General features: G+C 50.7%; 6 protein-coding genes across 6 annotated transcripts; 3 read left to right on the top strand and 3 right to left on the bottom strand.

Annotated features, from left to right (window-relative positions):
* Positions 1-846: 846 nt before the first annotated feature.
* COCMIDRAFT_30442 (uncharacterized protein) lies at positions 847-1,420 on the bottom strand (the record flags this gene model as incomplete). The annotated part of the gene is made up of 3 exons (XM_007694635.1): positions 847-924; positions 1,029-1,134; positions 1,266-1,420. 3 exons carry the CDS (start codon positions 1,418-1,420, stop codon positions 847-849), a joined length of 339 nt encoding a protein of 112 aa, XP_007692825.1.
* A 674-nt stretch (positions 1,421-2,094) lies between these two features.
* On the bottom strand, positions 2,095-3,189 carry COCMIDRAFT_108220 (class II peroxidase; the record flags this gene model as incomplete). The annotated part of the gene is made up of 2 exons (XM_007694634.1): positions 2,095-2,900; positions 2,952-3,189. The coding sequence occupies 2 exons, from the start codon at positions 3,187-3,189 to the stop codon at positions 2,095-2,097; spliced, it is 1,044 nt and encodes a 347-aa protein (XP_007692824.1).
* A 1,988-nt stretch (positions 3,190-5,177) lies between these two features.
* On the top strand, positions 5,178-6,572 carry COCMIDRAFT_108257 (uncharacterized protein; the record flags this gene model as incomplete). Its single annotated transcript, XM_007694633.1, has 1 exon — positions 5,178-6,572. One exon carries the CDS (start codon positions 5,178-5,180, stop codon positions 6,570-6,572), a length of 1,395 nt encoding a protein of 464 aa, XP_007692823.1.
* An 835-nt stretch (positions 6,573-7,407) lies between these two features.
* On the bottom strand, positions 7,408-8,146 carry COCMIDRAFT_108240 (glycoside hydrolase family 45 protein; the record flags this gene model as incomplete). Its single annotated transcript, XM_007694632.1, has 2 exons — positions 7,408-7,756; positions 7,809-8,146. The coding sequence occupies 2 exons, from the start codon at positions 8,144-8,146 to the stop codon at positions 7,408-7,410; spliced, it is 687 nt and encodes a 228-aa protein (XP_007692822.1).
* Positions 8,147-10,096: 1,950 nt separating this feature from the next.
* COCMIDRAFT_41044 (uncharacterized protein) lies at positions 10,097-11,494 on the top strand (the record flags this gene model as incomplete). Its single annotated transcript, XM_007694631.1, has 1 exon — positions 10,097-11,494. One exon carries the CDS (start codon positions 10,097-10,099, stop codon positions 11,492-11,494), a length of 1,398 nt encoding a protein of 465 aa, XP_007692821.1.
* Positions 11,495-15,725: 4,231 nt separating this feature from the next.
* COCMIDRAFT_108246 (uncharacterized protein) lies at positions 15,726-17,693 on the top strand (the record flags this gene model as incomplete). The annotated part of the gene is made up of 2 exons (XM_007694630.1): positions 15,726-17,067; positions 17,209-17,693. 2 exons carry the CDS (start codon positions 15,726-15,728, stop codon positions 17,691-17,693), a joined length of 1,827 nt encoding a protein of 608 aa, XP_007692820.1.
* Between the last annotated feature and the right edge of the window lie 445 nt (positions 17,694-18,138).

Raw genomic sequence — 18,138 nt, 5'->3', positions numbered from 1 at the left:
CATTCTAGCATGAACGTGCCCTTTTGATCTACGACTTTTCTCCCTTGTTGCATGCGACAAGTGTAGTGCATAGCCTCGTGAACAAGGGTTTCTTCATGCCATGTCCGGGGTACACAAGATGAGGGATTAAGGGAGGCTGGAATGCTGTTTATGGTGTTTGATGAATCATGGGTGGGTTTGGACGATGTTTTGGCGGACAGTGTTTCTGGAGGACTCGGGTGACTACACAACCTCTGAAACTTTGATCGTGGAGTTGATAGCTTTTCTCTTCTTGACTTGGAGACTATATGGCATACATGTTGAGCTTCGTAGCGAGCGGTGTTCAGAATGGGCGTTTCTGTCTGCATTGCCAATCTTCTTCACACATACGTGCAGCATCGGATTCGCCTATAATAAAACAATAAGCAATTTTCTCGGCTTAGAAAAGAATGCATGGTAAGCCGCATATAGTGGTTTTCTTTGTTCGCGCCTTGGATGAACAAGAGTCCGGTGTCCTGTCCATATAACCCTTCCGACGCAACCCGAGATCGAGTAGAGAAGAAATATGAAATAGGCGTTCAGCCGCTTCGCTGCCAATATATCGATTGCCAGCCATTGTACAAAATTAGTGATTAGCATCGCTATTGATAAAATATGCTTGATACACGGCAAGATACTTGCCACAATGTTGCAATTTCAAAATGAAGCGAGCAAAGACTGTTGTGGTATTGTACATATCCGCCGCATCCCGCTTGACCCTCACCTTGTGTTATGCCATCTGTCGACCGCTCTCTCCCATGTGCATTCTCTCTCGATGTATTTGACCGCATGTCCGTCAATCGCTCGGGATATCAAAAAAGTACGTATTTATCGCTTTTTCGCATCGACCTTCTCCTCGAGGGTGCGGACGTAGCCCTCTATCCGTTGTACGGCCGACTGGAGAGCCTGTTTCCATGTCAGCCACTGTCCAGTTGCTTTATCTCATCCCCAGATGCCTGCGACTTGAACAAATGCGCATTTTTCGGGCACCAAAAAGAGTACTGACGTACGTAAATGTCTTCGGTGAGGAGCTGGTTGGAAACGCGGTATTCGTCAATAACATAATAGTACATGCCTGCACCAGATGTGGTCGCACCGAGGAGGAAGCCGAAGAGTCTGTATCGTGTTAGTCGTGTCTCTTGCTTTTCGCCATGCCGCCTAACGTCTCCGAATTGTTCTTCCCCCCACTCCAACGACGCCCAACATTTTGTTTGCCAGACCGGGCCGCTATCAGTGGAGCAACTCACCCTCCGCGAAAAGCACCGACGGGCTTCTTGACTGGCGCAGCGACTGCGTCCTGCCTGAGGACAGCGCTGGTCTGGAATGCGCGCGATGCTACCGCCATGGGAGGTCGGCATCCCGCTCCAGCGCGGGCCGCCTGCCTCAAAAGCTGAGCAGCCATTGTGTTTCTTTTGTGCTCCTTTCGGTTGTTTCGTGGCTGGCCTTGGAATTGCCTGGTATGTGGGTATATGGCGACAGTGTAGAGGGCGGGGTGGATATCGCTCGTGTGCCCGGTTGGTGACGTTTGGGTGAGCTCTCCGCACCCTACAAACAAGCAAGCTCTCTCGTCGCTCGCCTGACATGGACCCTTCCTTGGCCGCTGATTGGCTGACTCAGCATCACGCCCCGCCAGTCTCGATTGAGTGGACTATGTCTGCTGCTGCAGTTGATAAAATCACATGGCGGCTCGTCCAAGATTTGAATACCTATCCTGGAAGCCAGGTATGATGCAACCCATACAGCTGTGCTGATCCCTTTGGCGCAGCTGCTGCACTGCCTCAGTCTAGGCGCCTTGCTTCTGACTGCTTTTTGGGCGCACGGCCACCATGCAGGAGGCTGTTCGCAGTAGGGAATGGAGATCAGGAGTAAGACTCGTGAGCCGGTCGTAATGGTCGCCGCAGATTTAGACACTAGTCACTTCACAAAAGAAAAAGAACTTGTACAAGAGCCCCTGGGGCAGGAGTTACACACTAAGCCGCTGGGTGCCCAACACAGGCCAGTATATATTATGAACTATATCAAAGATTATACATGGTAAGGGTATTACAAATTCTTATAAGCGCACTGGACGCCCACCTAAGGGAATATGTCTCGGCTAAGAGGCAGCGTCTGGGTACAGTCTACCATCTTAGCCAACTGCTCCTGCTTGACCCCGAACAGGCTCACCTTGATGTAAGCTCGAGCATAGTCTGCGTTCCACCCGCCCTGGTTTCCGACAAATCTGCGCCAATCGCCACTAGTCTTGGGGTGTTGGGACAGCGCTTTGTCGCTGGGAAGGACAAAGACTTTTTGCTCAGCCGTAGCACCAATAGGGTTGTTGAGCGTATCATTGTAGAACTCCACATCCCACACACCAGGAGTAGAGTCGAGGGGCTTGTTGACCGCTGCCGATGACGTATCGACGAAGCGCTGACGCGCTGTTGCGTGAGCACCCACCAAAGCTGCCAGCTCGCGTTCAGAAATGCCCTTTCTCTTGAACAAAGCAATCAGGTTGTCAGGGTTGTCATGAGTGTCTGGCAGAAGGCCCTTCGGATTGGCCTTGGTGGCATCCAACCGTCCAACAAAGGTACGCACACGCGGTCCTTTCGGACAGGAGACGGTGGCGTGGTTATGGGCGTATTGCACAAGATCGGCAGCTCCCACCTTGTACTTGTCTCGCACCCCGCGTAGCAGTGTGCGTACATTTTGAAGACCATTGTTTTCGCGACGGTCATGCTCGCCAAAATCCATAATCAGCGATCCATCAGCACCGCCATGGCTGGAGCTCTGGTCCCAGGACCCTGCATCATGGAAACCCATGCGGACGGCTGCTCGAGCATTGTCGTTGCACTGCTTGTCTTTCCCAACAAAAAGCTTGGTTAGCTCTGCAGAAACATCGTACCCTAGTGTCTGTCAGCCTGTAATGCACCAAAGACATGCTTTGGTCAACTTACACACGCAGCATTTGTCTTTGCTCTGATCACATTTGGAAGGCTTTGGTGTCTGATTGTTGTCGGTAGCAGGCTTGCCGCCGCCAATAATGTCTTGAACAAGTTGCTCGATTTCGTTGAAGCTGCCACCGAGATCGGCTTCAAGTATATCCAGTAGCGCCTCCCGCTGTTGCAAGGGCCCTGCTGATGCAAAGAGTGAAAGCCCGAGAAGGGAAAACGTCAGAGCTGCCTTGAAAACCATGTGGACTGAATAGCAGTGTATATGATATATTTATAACAGTAATGGATGAGTAACGGAATGAAGCAAGAGACAAGCAATCAAAGACGAGATCGACGGGCTAGGGAACAAACACAAGACCGCATGTAGGAGGGACCCTTATATGTCTCTTTGGCGTGCCAACGGGGGTGAAGTGCCATTGCTCAAAAGGCGTCATCGTATCTGGACGGGCTTAGCACAGCAGCAAAAAACCAAAGACGTTCCTGAAATGGCAAAAATAGTTGCCAAATAGGAGTGATCCCTGCATACGCGAGACAAGTCACTGCCTCCGGCAAAAGGATATCGGGAAAAGACAGCCAACAAACTCTTAGCTGCAAGCCCTTGCAGCTGTGTAAGTCCGAGCGCAGCCTCGACATGTTTGGACAGATTCGGATGCGGACCGCTGGCACGAGGCGATAGCGGGTGAAGGAGCATCTAGAACCAGAAGCGGGATGCCAAGCCTGTCGAATGATAGCCTGGCGACATGGAGAGCATTCAATCGCTGAACAGGGCATAGAGAATAGTCATCAGACGCATTCCCAGAACAGCAGTGTGCTTTCTACTGTGCAATGTAGGGATGCTGTCAACCAAACGCCAGCATGAACAACTGATCATTGCTAAGTCTGCTAGCGGCTGGCTGGCCAGTTCTTGGCTTCCGGATACGCAGTGTAGATCTACAGTGTCGAGGGTCCAGAGCTTGCAGTAGTTTCGTGTCTTGTCGCGACATTGCATGGTGGCGTTTATCAGCATGCCTAAACTGGCGGCCAGGCAGGCATCTTGTTTGGCATGTCAAAACTCAATACAGTCGGCATGCAGATCTGGGGCCTGAGGCAGAAGGCCGACAAACAAAGCCTGGTGCCAAACGCGCACGGACGGGGGTTATGGCCTGGAGATGGGAATCAAGCACTGGTTTGTTCTTCGAACGCGGTGGTGCTGAAACCATGGGCACATGTCCTGACTGTCATCAAGGCGTAGCTAGCCCCGTAGGGTTGGGGGTAGCTCGAGTGGTCTGGCTGTGTTCTGCGCGATGGTCTTATTTGAGACGCGCCCATGGTGTTGATGTGCATTCTGGCCAACATGGGAATGCAGTCGGCCTGTGGATTGGCGGAGAGCCGGAGCGGAATGGTAAATAGATAGGAGGGACACATGCTTTGCCTCGGCCCCTTTGATGCCAAATCGGAACTTTTTCTTTGGCGAAGGCCTGGGATCGGCGACCAGCATTTCTACTTAGTCGCTCTGCCTAGCGATAGCCATGGTCCGATGGGTACGTGTACAAGTATGTCCAGTCACGTGCAAGTCACCAGCGGAATCCTAAAAGGGCAAGAGGGACATGGTATGAGGCTTGACGCGCAACGTGGTAGCATACGACCACAGCCACCAGGGTGGCGGATGCGCAGTGAGTGGGAGCAGACGTCTTTGGGGGTCGCATTGTGTGTACTCTCGTGTTCAGCGTCTTGAAGTCGCTGTCTGGTGCGAGTTGCCAAGAGTCAGTCCCGGGGGAGCGGAGGGCGGGGTAGAGGGCATGAGCATGGCTGATGCGTACGCAAGTAAGTACACATGAGGACGACGCAGCCAGCCGTAACGTAGGGATGCTGATACTGATGCTGCTGCTGCTGCTGTTTATCGCAAGCGATGGACGTGTTGAAGACGAGCAAGTGAGGTGTGGAGACCAAGGAAAAAGACGGCGGCGGGCAGCGGGCGTGTTGGTGAGTGTGTGGCTGGTGCAGGCCCGACCAGGGCGCGGAGTGGTTCAGGGGAGACACGGGAGGTTTGATATGTCTTGGCAGGCGTGGGCAAACCGGAGGCGATTTCCCGGCCACTTGCACCCCAATGCAGCGACTCGATGCCAACTTTCGTGCATTTTGATTTCGTCTCCACGCTCTTGACCCCATAACGCGCCTTTTTTTGCTCAAAGCGAGATCCCCTCGCCCCACCGTCCCATCGCCACAATTTCATCCGCGTCATGCACCCTGATGTCGCCCCCAGACTCGTCTGGCAGCAGCCTTCCCAAGCGGCGCCGCACAGTCGAAGGCTCCTGCTGGCCCTGCAAGCAGAGGCGCGTCAAGTGTGACCTCCAGAAGCCATGCTGCCGCCGCTGCATCAATTCAGATACCCAAGACTGCAGCTATGACAAAGTCCTGCTGCGCTGGAAGAAGCGCCCTGCCAAGCCAGTGCCCCAACCCCAGCCGCGCCTATCTCGAGAGTACTCGTTCAACGGCCTCGACGTGGCTCTGAATGAGCGCAAGGCTATTGACTACTTCCGAGCCCGCATATGGCCACTCTTCTCCACTCTTCCCGAGCCATGTCCCGCTCCAGTTGCACTCGCCTTGCGCTCTCAGCCAGTCCTCCAGGCCTTGTGTGTCTTTGCCGAAGAGCACCGTGCCTTGCAAGCAAAAGAATCTCCTAAGCCCTCTCTCAGCAAAAGGCGTCTGCAATGTCTGGCCGCCATCCGTACCCATCTGGGTGGCGCCGCCCCCGAAGGCAATGCTCTCTCTGCCCTCCTCGTGGCAGTTCTCCTGCTCTACTTCCTCGAAGGCTATGTCAACTGCACAAATGACGGTGCATCCACCCATTGCCACTTTGCAGGACTCTTGGCCATCATCAACGCCCTCGGCGGCTTCCAAGCAGCATGGACCTCATCCGACCGGGTGACTAGGATGCTTTTGTCCGAAATGGCATCTACCGATCTAACCGATGCTTTGCTGCAGGATAGGCCCCCCTCGTTCCCAGCTACAATCTGGAGCTTTATGGAGCCTGCTTCTGTCTGGTGGGACACTGTCCCCGGAAGCAGGACTCTTGGCTCCGTTTTCTCCACCATGGCCGAGATGAGCTTCTACCGCCATCAAGTTCAAAATGGGGCAGACTTTTGCATGGACCAAGCACAGGCCTTTGAGCGCGCTCTTCAACCTACATATCCTACTCTCGACAACCTCACCGAATCTCGGACCAGCGAGCTTGCTACCAAAACATTGGCCCAACTGACAGTGGAAGCATCACTTTCATTGATAATAGCATTTCAACATGCAGCTCTCATCTATCTCTACAGTGCCCTCCACAACATTCCGGCCAAGCACTACCTTGTGCAGCAGCATGTAAAGGCTTGCTTGGATTGTATACAGAGTATGGACCCGAGAACCAAGGCCCAAAACTGTGCTCTTTTCCCTCTATATGTAGCTGGCGCCCATTCGCTTGATGGGTCACAAAGAACGTATGTTTCCCAGACACTGGAGACCATTAACAAAACTCTACAATTCGAGTCTGTTGCGTCCGTGTTAGCAACTCTGGACATGCTGTGGCAGTCATCTCATAGCCCTACTGGTTGGGTTGATAGTTTCAAGGACACGGCAACATGTACTTTAGTTATATGATGACCTTTCTTTATCACTTGATACCGTGTATTTAGAAGTCGTCTTTGCGTCGTATAGCTTCAAGAAATGACATGTATGCCCGTTCAAAATTCTAGCGTATTCGAGCGATACATGTCACATCTGTGAAACCTTCTCCTATCGGAAAAAAAACCCAGTTATAGTGTTCAAGTACGACAAATGACGGAAACATGTCTTTCCCAGCGGCACGTAGAAGGTTACTACGTATACCCTATGACGTTATCTGTTACATAGCTTTGGCGCAATGCCCAAGGAGTGAGATGGGGCTGCGGTTATATAACACTGTTGGTGAATTAACACCAAGAAACCGTAGGCCCTAGAAGAAAAGGCTTACATGAGAAACAATCAACTATAAACACTGCTATGGCAGTCTCTTGCGTATACAATGAAATGGAGAGAGGTCTGATTGTCCTAAAGAGGGAACATTTGCGAGTAGCAAAAGATAAGTCGGGAACTTACCCGACAAAATCCAAAATGCCAGAATCAGGACTGCACTTAAACGACGAAAAAGCTCACCGAAACCACAATAAGCGCCTTAAGATACACGATTGCGTTGGGCTAATATCAGATCCATTGGATTTATATGGGTTAATATTCTTCTACGGATCAGTCATCTTGAAGATCATGTCATCTTTGCTGTGAATGCTGGCAATGTTTCTCCCAGAGTTCAAATTGAATAGAGGGCGATTACACAGTAGGCTTACATAGCTGCAAATATGGGTGATACAACTACCAGTACTTCGTATGGATCGCGAGGGAGCCACCGGAGCTGACAGTGTGACACGAACGACCATCATGCAACAGCACAGACGCCTTCTCAGCTCCACCTTCCACAATGAGTCCTATCAATCATCGCCTGCGGGCAGCTAACCTCTCTAAAATCTACACTGGGATTATCCGCATTCTTGAACCAGTCAAACCTCCAGAAGCAGCCATCGCGGAAAGCTCCGGCAGGAAGGTTGTAGCAGTGGTCTCGCTGCCAATAACCCCCGAACGTATTGCCCATCCAGGCGCCATTGAATTGTTTCGCACAACCTTGAGGGAAAATTCCGACTCCACCGCCGGGAATCGCAAGATCGAACTGGTTCTCCTTCAAGTCGGCGCCCGTATTGGTTACCTGCACCACCATTTTCTTACCGTAGACGGGACCCGAGGTAAACGTAAGTCTGCAACTAAATCAGCTTCTAATTAGATTGATCAAGTTCTGCCTTGACATACTCGTAGCAAGCACAGCACCAGTCCCCCTCATTCTTTCCCTTCAGATTCGCCGCCGCGAAGCCGTATGCCAAGTTATCATTCACGGCCCACGGCCCGTTGTTGCTACAAGTGTAGGCTTCGCCATTGCCACATGCAGTGGCTGCATTTGCGTCTAGGGGGATCGGCCACAGGTCTTGTTTGTTGCAGGTACGAACTGGCTCCGACACTCTTGCTTTGCCGGGCCAAGCGCATGACGGTTTGCAACAATCCCAGTACCGAGTCGTTACACCTGATTCGCCAGAGACGTGGTGAAGAAGGAGGGAGAAAGCGAACGATAAGCGTGCTAGAGTCAAAAGCATGGTAGAAGATCGGGTTAGCGAGTCAAGTGGATTTGAGGCAAGGTTCTGTGCATTTTAGTCGATGGATCTTTAGATGTCTTATAAGTAAACTGGCAAACGCCCTCAAAAAAACACGAGCGCGCACTCAGCTGAATATTGCAGCGTGACATATGGGGCTCGCTATAGTGCTACATAAGCACTAAGAAGGCCTTTTCAGCTCGACCCAATGTCGTGGGTATCAATTCATGTGCTGTATTTCAGCTTCTCATGTTACATCTCTGAAAGAAAAGAGTAATTTCTTAAGGTCAGCAATTCCCGAATGAGGAAGCTCGTTGTTCACGGTTACATTGTGAGCTGCACCAAAATCGCGAAGATCGTACCGACCCACTCTTATTTCACTGATTAAACTATGGTGGTGTTCAAGCTGAACTGTAGATTGCGTTAGTGATGTACAAATTAATTAATATCAATAACACTATGGTATTCATATGCTAAGCACAACCCATCTCAGGTGAGACTGTTGTGTACTGAGATTACTTCCTTCAGCAATTCATGCAATGGAAAGCGCTTTGCAAAGGGTCATGTGTTCGGAATCAGCGACTGTATGGGTCCGTTATTTTTATACTTTCCAGGTGCTTTCCATCGCAACTATTGCTCAAACGAATAGCAATTCGGTGCGCTTTGAAAGAAGTTCAGGGAAACCTCACAGCAAACTAGACGACGATGATTTTATTGGATGAAGGAGTTGGAAAGCTAGCACTGCCAGCTTTCGATCTACATACACGTGTTGGAGAACAAGATTTCGTGCTCAAGGACGGTACTAAATGGATTTCGAGTCTGTGTTTGACCCGTTGAACTCACCCGCCGTCGCCAAACCAATAGATCCCGTCTGCGTAGTGGCAAGAAATTTATATACACCGCGAGCTGAACTATCAACCTCGGCCATCTGGTAACAAAATGTAACTTGTTGTTTGGTCCTCTCGATAGTCATTTTCAATAGCCCCATGACACCTATGGGAGATATGGTCGGCGGCTTGACTTTTGGTCATTTTATACGGGTGCAGCCCTTAGATTTGGTTTTGAAGCGAGCAAAGAGTTCCTTTATGTAGAAGAATGGATGCATTGGTGACGGATGCTCGAATGATCTAGTTCATTGTAGTGCGGAGGAGCTTTTTAACTGAGTAGTCGGGAAAGTTGCATGTAAACTTGATGGCTTTGAAGTCCCCCATAGAGATCCAACCCACAGGACATATTCATTGTCGCTTGGGCCGTCCGTTTTCATCCGGTTATCAAACCATCATCACAGATCCAAGTCGCTGTCATAAACAGCTTGCGATGATGAATTTTTTTAAATCGAAATCTTGTGTTTTGATTTCAGCGTAGGCGTAGACGTAGGCTTCGGTTTAGCATCGGCGAAGTTGATCCTTCGTGAGCAAAGCTGAAAAACTCAGCCTCAGCATTGCCAACACCAGCACGATTAGTGCATGACATGGCTCAGCTCCATGACCTACCAGATTATGCAGCATCCAGAAACAACAGCAGCTGGGAGTACATCTGACGCCCCGGGTAGCTGTGTTTCGAGGTAGGTAAGGGCGTGAATTGAGCGGTTAGCATCACTACAGTGCCGAAGATAGTCAGTACCGATGGTGGTTTCAGGCCGAACCTCATGCTCTGGTCCACGAAAATGAACTCCGTTTCGGAGATATATCTACACAAGAAACACAAATTCATGCCTGGTATCTAGTGTTTGATGGGTGATGTCAAGGCTCACGTGCAGTCGCGTCACGACGTGTAAGCAGCGTGTTGTAGTAGCGCCTGTTAACTCCGGTCTCTACGTAATGTTTATCTCCGCAAAAGAGCCGCCACCCAGCAAGCATCCCTCCAAGTACTTGCATCTCTTATGCTTGTAGCCTCTGCCACACGACTGAACACACGCTACGACCTCGAAATACGGACAAGGTATCGACCGCCATGGTCTTCGGTTTCGAGCGCATCAATGAGCGCACTCAACGCCCCAACGCCCACATCAACTTCATACGCACGCTTCCTGGCCCGACAGCCGCTACTGCCGAGAACATCCTGAACCATGTCGCAGCCATATGCTATCCCTTTATGAAGTCACACATGATCCTTGTCCAGGCGCTTGAGGAATTCCCGTACAACAACGAGTTTGTTGGTCGCAACTTCAATGCGGGCGAGGTCATACAGCTGGTGTTGAGGGATCGCAATGGAAGATGGCTACCCCAGAGAATGATTGAAATGGTCATGGTGCATGAGCTTGCCCATTGTAAGCAGATGAACCACTCAAAGACCTTCTGGAAGGTGCGCGATGCATACGCAGTAGAGTTGAGGGCACTATGGGCAAGAGGTTACACTGGTCAAGGGTTATGGGGTAGGGGCAGGGAGCTTGACACTGGCGCAGTGCAGGCTAGCGAGGCAGACCATGTAGATGTCCCTGAACATCTTTGTGGAGGCACTTATGCTCGAAAGGGCGGGAAGAGGAAGCGTAGCGCAAAGGAGAAGCCGGCATTAACGTATGCGGAAAGAAAGCAGAGGAGGATCCTCAAGAAATTTGGCGCAGGAGGGCAGGCTCTAGGCGCGGATGAAGATACCAAGGTGAAGCTGGAGAATGGAGAAGAGAAAAAGGGCAAACCGAGAGTTGCAGGAAGCGCGCGTGGCCGAGATTTAAGGGCAGCAGCGGCATTAGCACGCTTCGACACCGCAAAGAAAGGCGAAACCACAGTTAAAAAGGAAGAACCAATGTCGGACAGCGATACCGAAGATGAATTCATCGAGGGTGACCAGGATGGTGCAGCAATCGACGTGGATGGCAAGAGCATGCTCGACGATAAAGGTCGCGCGCTCGTCAAGGTCTGCGAAGACGATGATGACGACAAAGATGGCGATGCAAAAAGGGAATTGGTCGAGATACAAGGCTTTGCCGCCTCGCGCAAAGGATCCAACGCGCTGCCAGTGTCGAACAACGTTTCACGCAACCAACGACCATCAAAACAGTCCACGAAAAGTGCTCCATCGACCGTTATAACCAAACCTAATCCCGCCTCAACAAAAGGTGCCTCGTCATCAGACATCTCATCCACACAGCTCAATAAGCGCAACCCCGAACCTTCACGACCCGCACCTGGCCAGCCCCGCAGTTCATCACCATCTTTCTCATGTGTGTGCCCCATCTGTTCTCTTGAAAACGACGCCGGAGCACTCACATGTATGGCGTGTGCTCATGTGCTTCAGAAGGATTTTGTCGTAGATAGTTGGGCATGTAAGAGCTCAACCTGTAAAGGAAGCAAATACATTAACGCTGGAGATGCAGGCGTATGCGGTGTTTGTGGATCGACGAGGCAGAGGTGACGTCTTGCAAGGTGGCCACTTCTTGTTTATAGAGTGAGAACATAGTGTTAGTATACTCGATATGATACCCTTGGACGAGAATGGCATAGCAGTTTTCGGTGGCTGCTGCGAAAGTCGTGACTTCATTCTGTACAACTGTAAAACGCCGAAACCTCACCATTCATAGCCTATACCGAGAACCAAAAAGACCAGCAAATGACAACCAACACCATGCAATGCCTAAAAATACACTAACCGATCTCTGTACACTGAGGAATACCCTCGAGACTGTGGGTCTCGGATCCTTCAAGGATACTGCAGGTTCTACCTTGCAATCCTCAACTGTGAACCCCCAATACTCTTCTTCGCACTAAGCGTCATACCCACACCCGCTCCTCTTCTGCTATTCCTCCTCATGCCTTCCAGCTTGGCCTTCAGCTGCTCGTGAATTTTTCTATTTTGCGCCCAGTCGTCCGCAAACCTTTGCATCCGAAGTGCAGCAATGACTGCAAGACCCGCCGATTTGAGCGTAGGCCGACGGTCGTGGATGGTGATGTCGGGTGTAATGCCCATCTGCGAGATGAGATTCAGATCTTGCTGGTTGCTGCACAAGCATTAGCCATATATGTCTAGCGTAAATAATGGAAAACAAGACAAACGCACCATTCATTGTAGGTCGAGATTTGCATCAGAAAAAATCTCTTCTGGTAGCCGAGAGCTTCGCGGAACGCCTCTGCGCGTGAGCATCGTGCTCGGAGGAACTGAATCTGCTTGGCAAGACCGTTGATCTCCTTGATATGTCGTTTTGTAAGAGCTTCGGCTTGCTCGTCCAGGTCGACTGCATCTTGGTTGGCCTTTTGCTGTATCGCTCTCGACGACGCTTGAAGTAGACGTAGCTGTGATTCCTTTTCGCGGAGCTGCGATTGCAAGTCCTTCAATTGGCGCTCAAGCGATGACTGTTGGTCGCGTGCAGTCGACTTCGCTTCAGATAGAAGCTTGCGATGTTGAGCATCCTTTTCGCGAATTCTCGATTCCAGATCGCGGATCCGGTCCTCGAGTTTGAGCTTTTGCTCACGTTGAACTGCTCGGGTCTCGGACTGCAATGCGTTGCTCTGGCTCTCCTTCTCACGAAGCATTGACTCGAGCACACCAATCTTCTCCTCAAGTGAGGCCTTCTCTTCGGCTACCTCATCGGCGTCATCTTGCAAAACAGCAATTTCTTCCTCATAGTCTTCCTTCTCGCGATTGGTAATGTCTCTGAGCTCTTCGAGTGCCTCTAGACGCTCCTCTGCTAGCCGTTGGAGAGCTTCGACTTGACTCTTTTGCGAATCCATCTGTTCGCGAAGGTCTTCCAGTTCGTTGTCCCGTTTACGGACGATGTCTTGCATGACATCAATCTGTGTATCTGGCTCATCGGCATGGCTTCGTAAGGCGTCGAGCTCCGCTTCCCGATCAGATATCGTTCGTCTTGCGGTTTCCAACTCTCTCGTTCGGTCACCGAGGTCGCTCTTGAGCTGCTTAAGATCTTGAAGCATCGCCTCTTGTGCTTCGACCTTTCGCTGCAGAGTGGCTATGTCGCGGTCACGAGCTTGCAGTGTTGACTGAAGACTAGACAGGTCCCGAGAGATCGCGTCGCGTTCCCTCGTGATTCTCTGGAGGGCTTCTATCTGCGTATCTTTGCCTGACACGGCCGATCTGAGGTTGCGCATCTCGTTTTCTATGTCGTTGCGTTCTTGGCGAAGACTTGCAACCAATGTGTCGCGGTCACTATTGCCTCTCCGCAGTGCCTCCACTTGATCCTCCTTAGTCGAGATCTTAGAGACCAAGCTGTCACGCTCGCGACGAAGAGTAGTAAGCTCATGGGAGAGGGCATCGCGCTCTTGCCTCGCGTTGTTAAGTGCCTGTACTTGAGCATCCTTGCTGTTGAGGTTTGCGCGAAGGCCGGTGAGTTCCTGGGTTGCGTCATCACGCTCTCTGCGTAATCTTTCCAACACGTCCAGGTCGCGGTCCTTTTGACTGAGATCTCGACGCAACTGCTGTAGTTGTTGTTCATAGGTCGATACGTCTTGCTGCAAACGAGTGATTTGCTGCATTGCATCTTGGTGCTTTTTGCGGAAGTCTTCAAGTTCGTCGGCTCTGGACTCAGCCGCATCGACTCGAGATTGCAAAAGCTCTATCTCAAGACCCTTCTCACGCGCAACTTCCAATGCTTTCTGCCGGGCATCGTTCGCGGATTGTTGAGCTAGTTGTACTTGGTTATCACCTTGTGATTCCGCAAGTTCTAATCGTTCATGCAGCGCATCCATTTCTGCTTGCCGTTCGTTCTGAGCAGTCTGAAGACGCCTCTGCAATTCCCGCAGCTCGTTGTCCTTTTCACGCTCCATTGCACGCAAGCGTTCTTGCACTATTGCGATTTCTCTTTGTTTCTGCTCATTGGCCTCATCAAGTTCCCGCTGTCTCTGTTCATCCGCTTCGTCCAGTTCGCGTTCCAACTCATCGAGGTTTCGCTCAAGCTCGCGGATTTCTTGTTGCTTTCCCTCTGTGGCAGACTGCAGCTTTGACTGTAGGGAGTTGATTTCGGTATCCTTCTCGTGTTCTAACGAGCGAAGTTGTTCTTCTAGATCCTGAATCTTCACCTGTTGTTCAGCCAGTTGACGGTCTTTCTCTGCCTGAACTGTATCCTTGGAATCTTGAACAGACCGCATCTCTTCTTCAAGTTCGGTGATACGCTGGGCTTGTTCCTTGAGCTGGCGATCCTTTTCTTCATCCTCAGATTGTGACACCCTCGCTCTTTCTAGCTGATCTTCTAGATCTTTGATGTGCTCGTCGTTTTCGTCCAGCATCTTATCGCGTCTTTCAACCTCTGCTTGTGCGTTCTCCAGATCCGCATTGACCCTCTCCAGCTCTTCTTCCGCGCTCTTTGCCTCTCCCAACTTCTCCTCGAGTCGTTCAATCTCAGCAATGCGGTCGTCGGCTAGTCGTCGGAGCTCGTCCATTTCTTCGCGCATGCCCTCGTCGGCATGCCGCCGCTTGACTTTCTCCGCATATTCTCGGAGTTGCTGCTTGTAGTGGTCCAACTCTGTCTCGGCGGCTTTGAGGTCTTTTGAATAATTCTTGAGGTCGCGCGACATGGTAACCTTCTCGGACTTAAGGTTAATGTTCTCTTCCATTGCTTGACGGTTGAATTCGGGCCCCATCTTCTTCAAGTTCTCTTCGAGGAAATGGATCTTAAGCTTCAAGCCAAAGTTTTCCTTATCAATCTGTGCTAGTCGCTGAATGTAGTGTTAGTCGGTTTGGACCACAGGCTGGTGACCAATATCTCAGGTGTCTATATTTACTTACATCTTCCTGCTCCCTTAGGGTGAGCACGTTGCCATTCCCGCCATCCATCTCCCCCTCTGCTCTCCTTGGTATGGCCATGGGCGTGCTCATGGCGCTAGAGTTAGGATCGGGCAGTTGTGTGCGGTCATCGACCGATTCGGCAAAAGAACTTGATTGCACGTCGAACATGCTCGCCTCAGGCAGCGGCGTATTACTGACCTGAAAGCCTGGCTTCATGGCAATGGGTGTTGTGATCTTCCCGTCGAAGAGGCCATTGACTTGGCGTGTTCGATTCGCGGTTGCACTCTTTAGCATAGGCGTGAACTCGTTTTTCGCGCTCAGGTTGCGTCGTGTAGTCAGCTGAGCCCGTGGCGTACGAGCGCCGCTCATTTGTTTGAAGAGATTGTCGCGGTCTGTCGGGGCATGGAATGTCTCTTCCATGCTGAAAGAGGGCTCGTTGGTTGTGAAGCGCGTCATGTCGCCAACCTCTGTGCGAGGCGTATCGAGTAGGTGCGCCATGGTTGGGCGATAGATATGTTATCTATTTGTCTATTGACGCATGAGTGAGAGAAATAGCAGGTACTTTGGTGCGCGCACGTCAAGTAATTGTTGACTTTCTTTGGGTTGTCGCTTGGGGATACCTTGGGTGGTGTTGTTTGTTTGGGACGCTCGGACCATGACAAGGATACTGCCCCCGCCGCTAGCCAAACCCGGCTGCATCCGCAACGCGCGTAGCGGCCAGTCACGTGTTGTGATTTTCCTGCCTGCACCAAAATCTCTATCTTAGCTGCCCTCAGAAGCCGTTGCAGGGATCTGTGATTTTCTTCCTACGAAAAACCCTCTAAACCGATACTTTCTCAACCCTCCGTTTTTGTTTCCCACGAAAATTCTTGGTCAAAATACGAAAAAACCAGTACAAGGTCTCCGCAGCATGGAAGACCCCCAGGATGGCCTCAAGTGGTTTGGCGAGGGATTTGACGGGTTCCCCAAGAAACTACCCGACGACGTTGTGGAATACATCGTCTTTATCATAGACTCTACACTCTCCGACATCCAAACCAGAGAAAGATTGCAGAGATTTCAACGTGCATTGAACACGCTGGAAATGAAATTTCTCAAGGAGTATATTTGGCAACGCGATTCGCTGAAACTTGAACTTGTCCGCGAAGAACAAAGATGGCTACTTCGAGGCCACACCAACTATGGGGATAGTATAGTGGACGAATGGCTGATCGTTTACCTTTTGCGTGAGCTAAGCAAAGAATTCAAGGATGCTTGGATACGCATATACGATAGTGATGGAGAGTTTCTACTCATCGAAGCTGCGAATGCGCTGCCCGAGTGGCTCACTCCAGAAGTTGCAGATAACAGGGTATGGATAAACAGTCATAGACTGCTGATAGTTCCCTTGGGCAAGGAGGAGGACCCTGCACCGCTCTCCCAGAATCAAGTCCTACAAATAATACGTGACACCCCAGGGCGACCTCAACAGTACATCAAGGTCGAGAAAGAGGCATTCCATCGATTGAGTGGCTATCCCACTGCCATCGCAGACAATCAGCATCATGCGACAGTGCCCCTCCCAAGAAAAGTTGCCCATTTCCTACATCTCAATCCATCGTACATTGCTCCACTAGTAGAGGCGTTCTACCTCCGCGACCCCATCTCAATACGTCTGCTGCAGCCCGAAAAATCAAAGGTACCTCTTGTATTCCCACCGGAAGACTTCGTCGACGTTAGTGTGCGTTGTACGAAAGTACTATACGCGCAGCTGCTTGGACAGCATTGGGAACCACCTGCACCATGGGACTCTGCACTGAAACAGCTCGTAAAATCAGGAAAGCCAATCGAGAAAGCTGAAATTGGCCTCAAAATCACAGCTGGCATGCAGATGCTAGTTTCGCATTCCATCTATGCCTCACAAAAATCTGCACGCGAGATTACTATACTTCTCGAGGACCTCAAGAATGGCGATGACTCACTTCCTACGAATGCCGAGATTGCTAGCTGGCCAAAACGCGACGATGACGAAGGCTGGCTTAATATTGATTTTGCCGAATTCGAGAGGGAATTGGAGGGTAAAGGCAGCAAAGGACACCGGGGCTTTGGCGACAAGAATGCACAAGAAAATCTGAAAATGATGGTTGCCCGATTCAACGATTTCCTGGCCGACAATGAAGCGGGCGCGGAAGGTGCGGACGGCGGATTTGACCCTATGGACGAGGACAATGATTCAGATGCAGGAGAGAGAGGGTGGGATGATCCTGAAGATAGTGACTCTACTACGGAGACCAACACCAAAAATGAGTCAAAGACAAAGTCCAGTCACGAGGAAGCACAAGAAGGGAAAGAAGAAGAAGAAGAAGAAGAAGAAGAACAAGAGAAGAGTACGGATGACGAGGCAGATGCTGCAGCGGATGCTGAGTATGCCGAGTACGAGAAGTACTACCAAAAGTTCATGACGCTCTCTGCAGCGGAAAAAGCTATTCTTACAGATGAAGCACGTGCTTTAGCACGCGAACAAGATGCTGAGAAAGATGAAGACGAAGAGATTCGAAAGCTGAGCGAAATGATGGAAGCAGAGTTGTTCAGCCACGGCGCTTTGAACATCAACCCAAAGTCTGACCAAAAGTCAATATCGGGAGTTGCTTTGCCTGGAAAAGACAAAGGTAAGGGCAAAGCGAAACCCTCAGAGGTTGACAGTGCGGAAGAGGACGAAGAGGACGACGACGGTGATGATTTACTCGATGAAGACTACAACCTTGCAGATAACATGCTGAAGGCGTTTAAAGGCCAAGCTGGAATGGCCGGGCCGGCAGGAAATATGATGAGAGCCATGGGTGTACAATTTCCGCAGGATGCTGACGATGAAAGCAAGAGTGGGCCGTCCAAGCACTAGGAAGTTTTGGGAAATTCGAGGTCCTTCTGTCGCTTTGAGCTAAGATACCTGGATCTTTCCATTGTGTCGGAAAAGCCTTTGCATTCGTTGTACTCGAAACAGTGTTTGTCCCTTCCTAGCATACCGTCTTGGACCTGGAAATAAACATAGTGGATATCAGACCCATGGTTTCCCGTCCCCACCACCTCATGAAATTGCTTTCCAATCCCTAAACTCTTTCGACGATGAAATCTACTACTCCGAGTCTTAGCTTTCTGAGGGTTGATTCTCCCTTCTATTCTCGAATAGATGTAACGTAGTTTATAAGCGAGTGAGCCATACAAGCGAGTGAGCCACCCCACCAACTTTGCGCACCTCTCTTGTTATAATATACAATGACTCCACCAAATATATCTCAACACGTCTCTCGTGAGGCTAATATACACCTTGCAGTATCAGCTCTTCA

The sequence above is a fragment of the Bipolaris oryzae genome (assembly GCF_000523455.1).
Source record: "Bipolaris oryzae ATCC 44560 unplaced genomic scaffold scaffold_230, whole genome shotgun sequence".
NCBI lineage: Eukaryota > Fungi > Ascomycota > Dothideomycetes > Pleosporales > Pleosporaceae > Bipolaris > Bipolaris oryzae.
The sequence above is the reverse complement of the archived record's forward strand: the minus strand, read 5'-3'. Positions and strand labels throughout refer to the sequence as shown.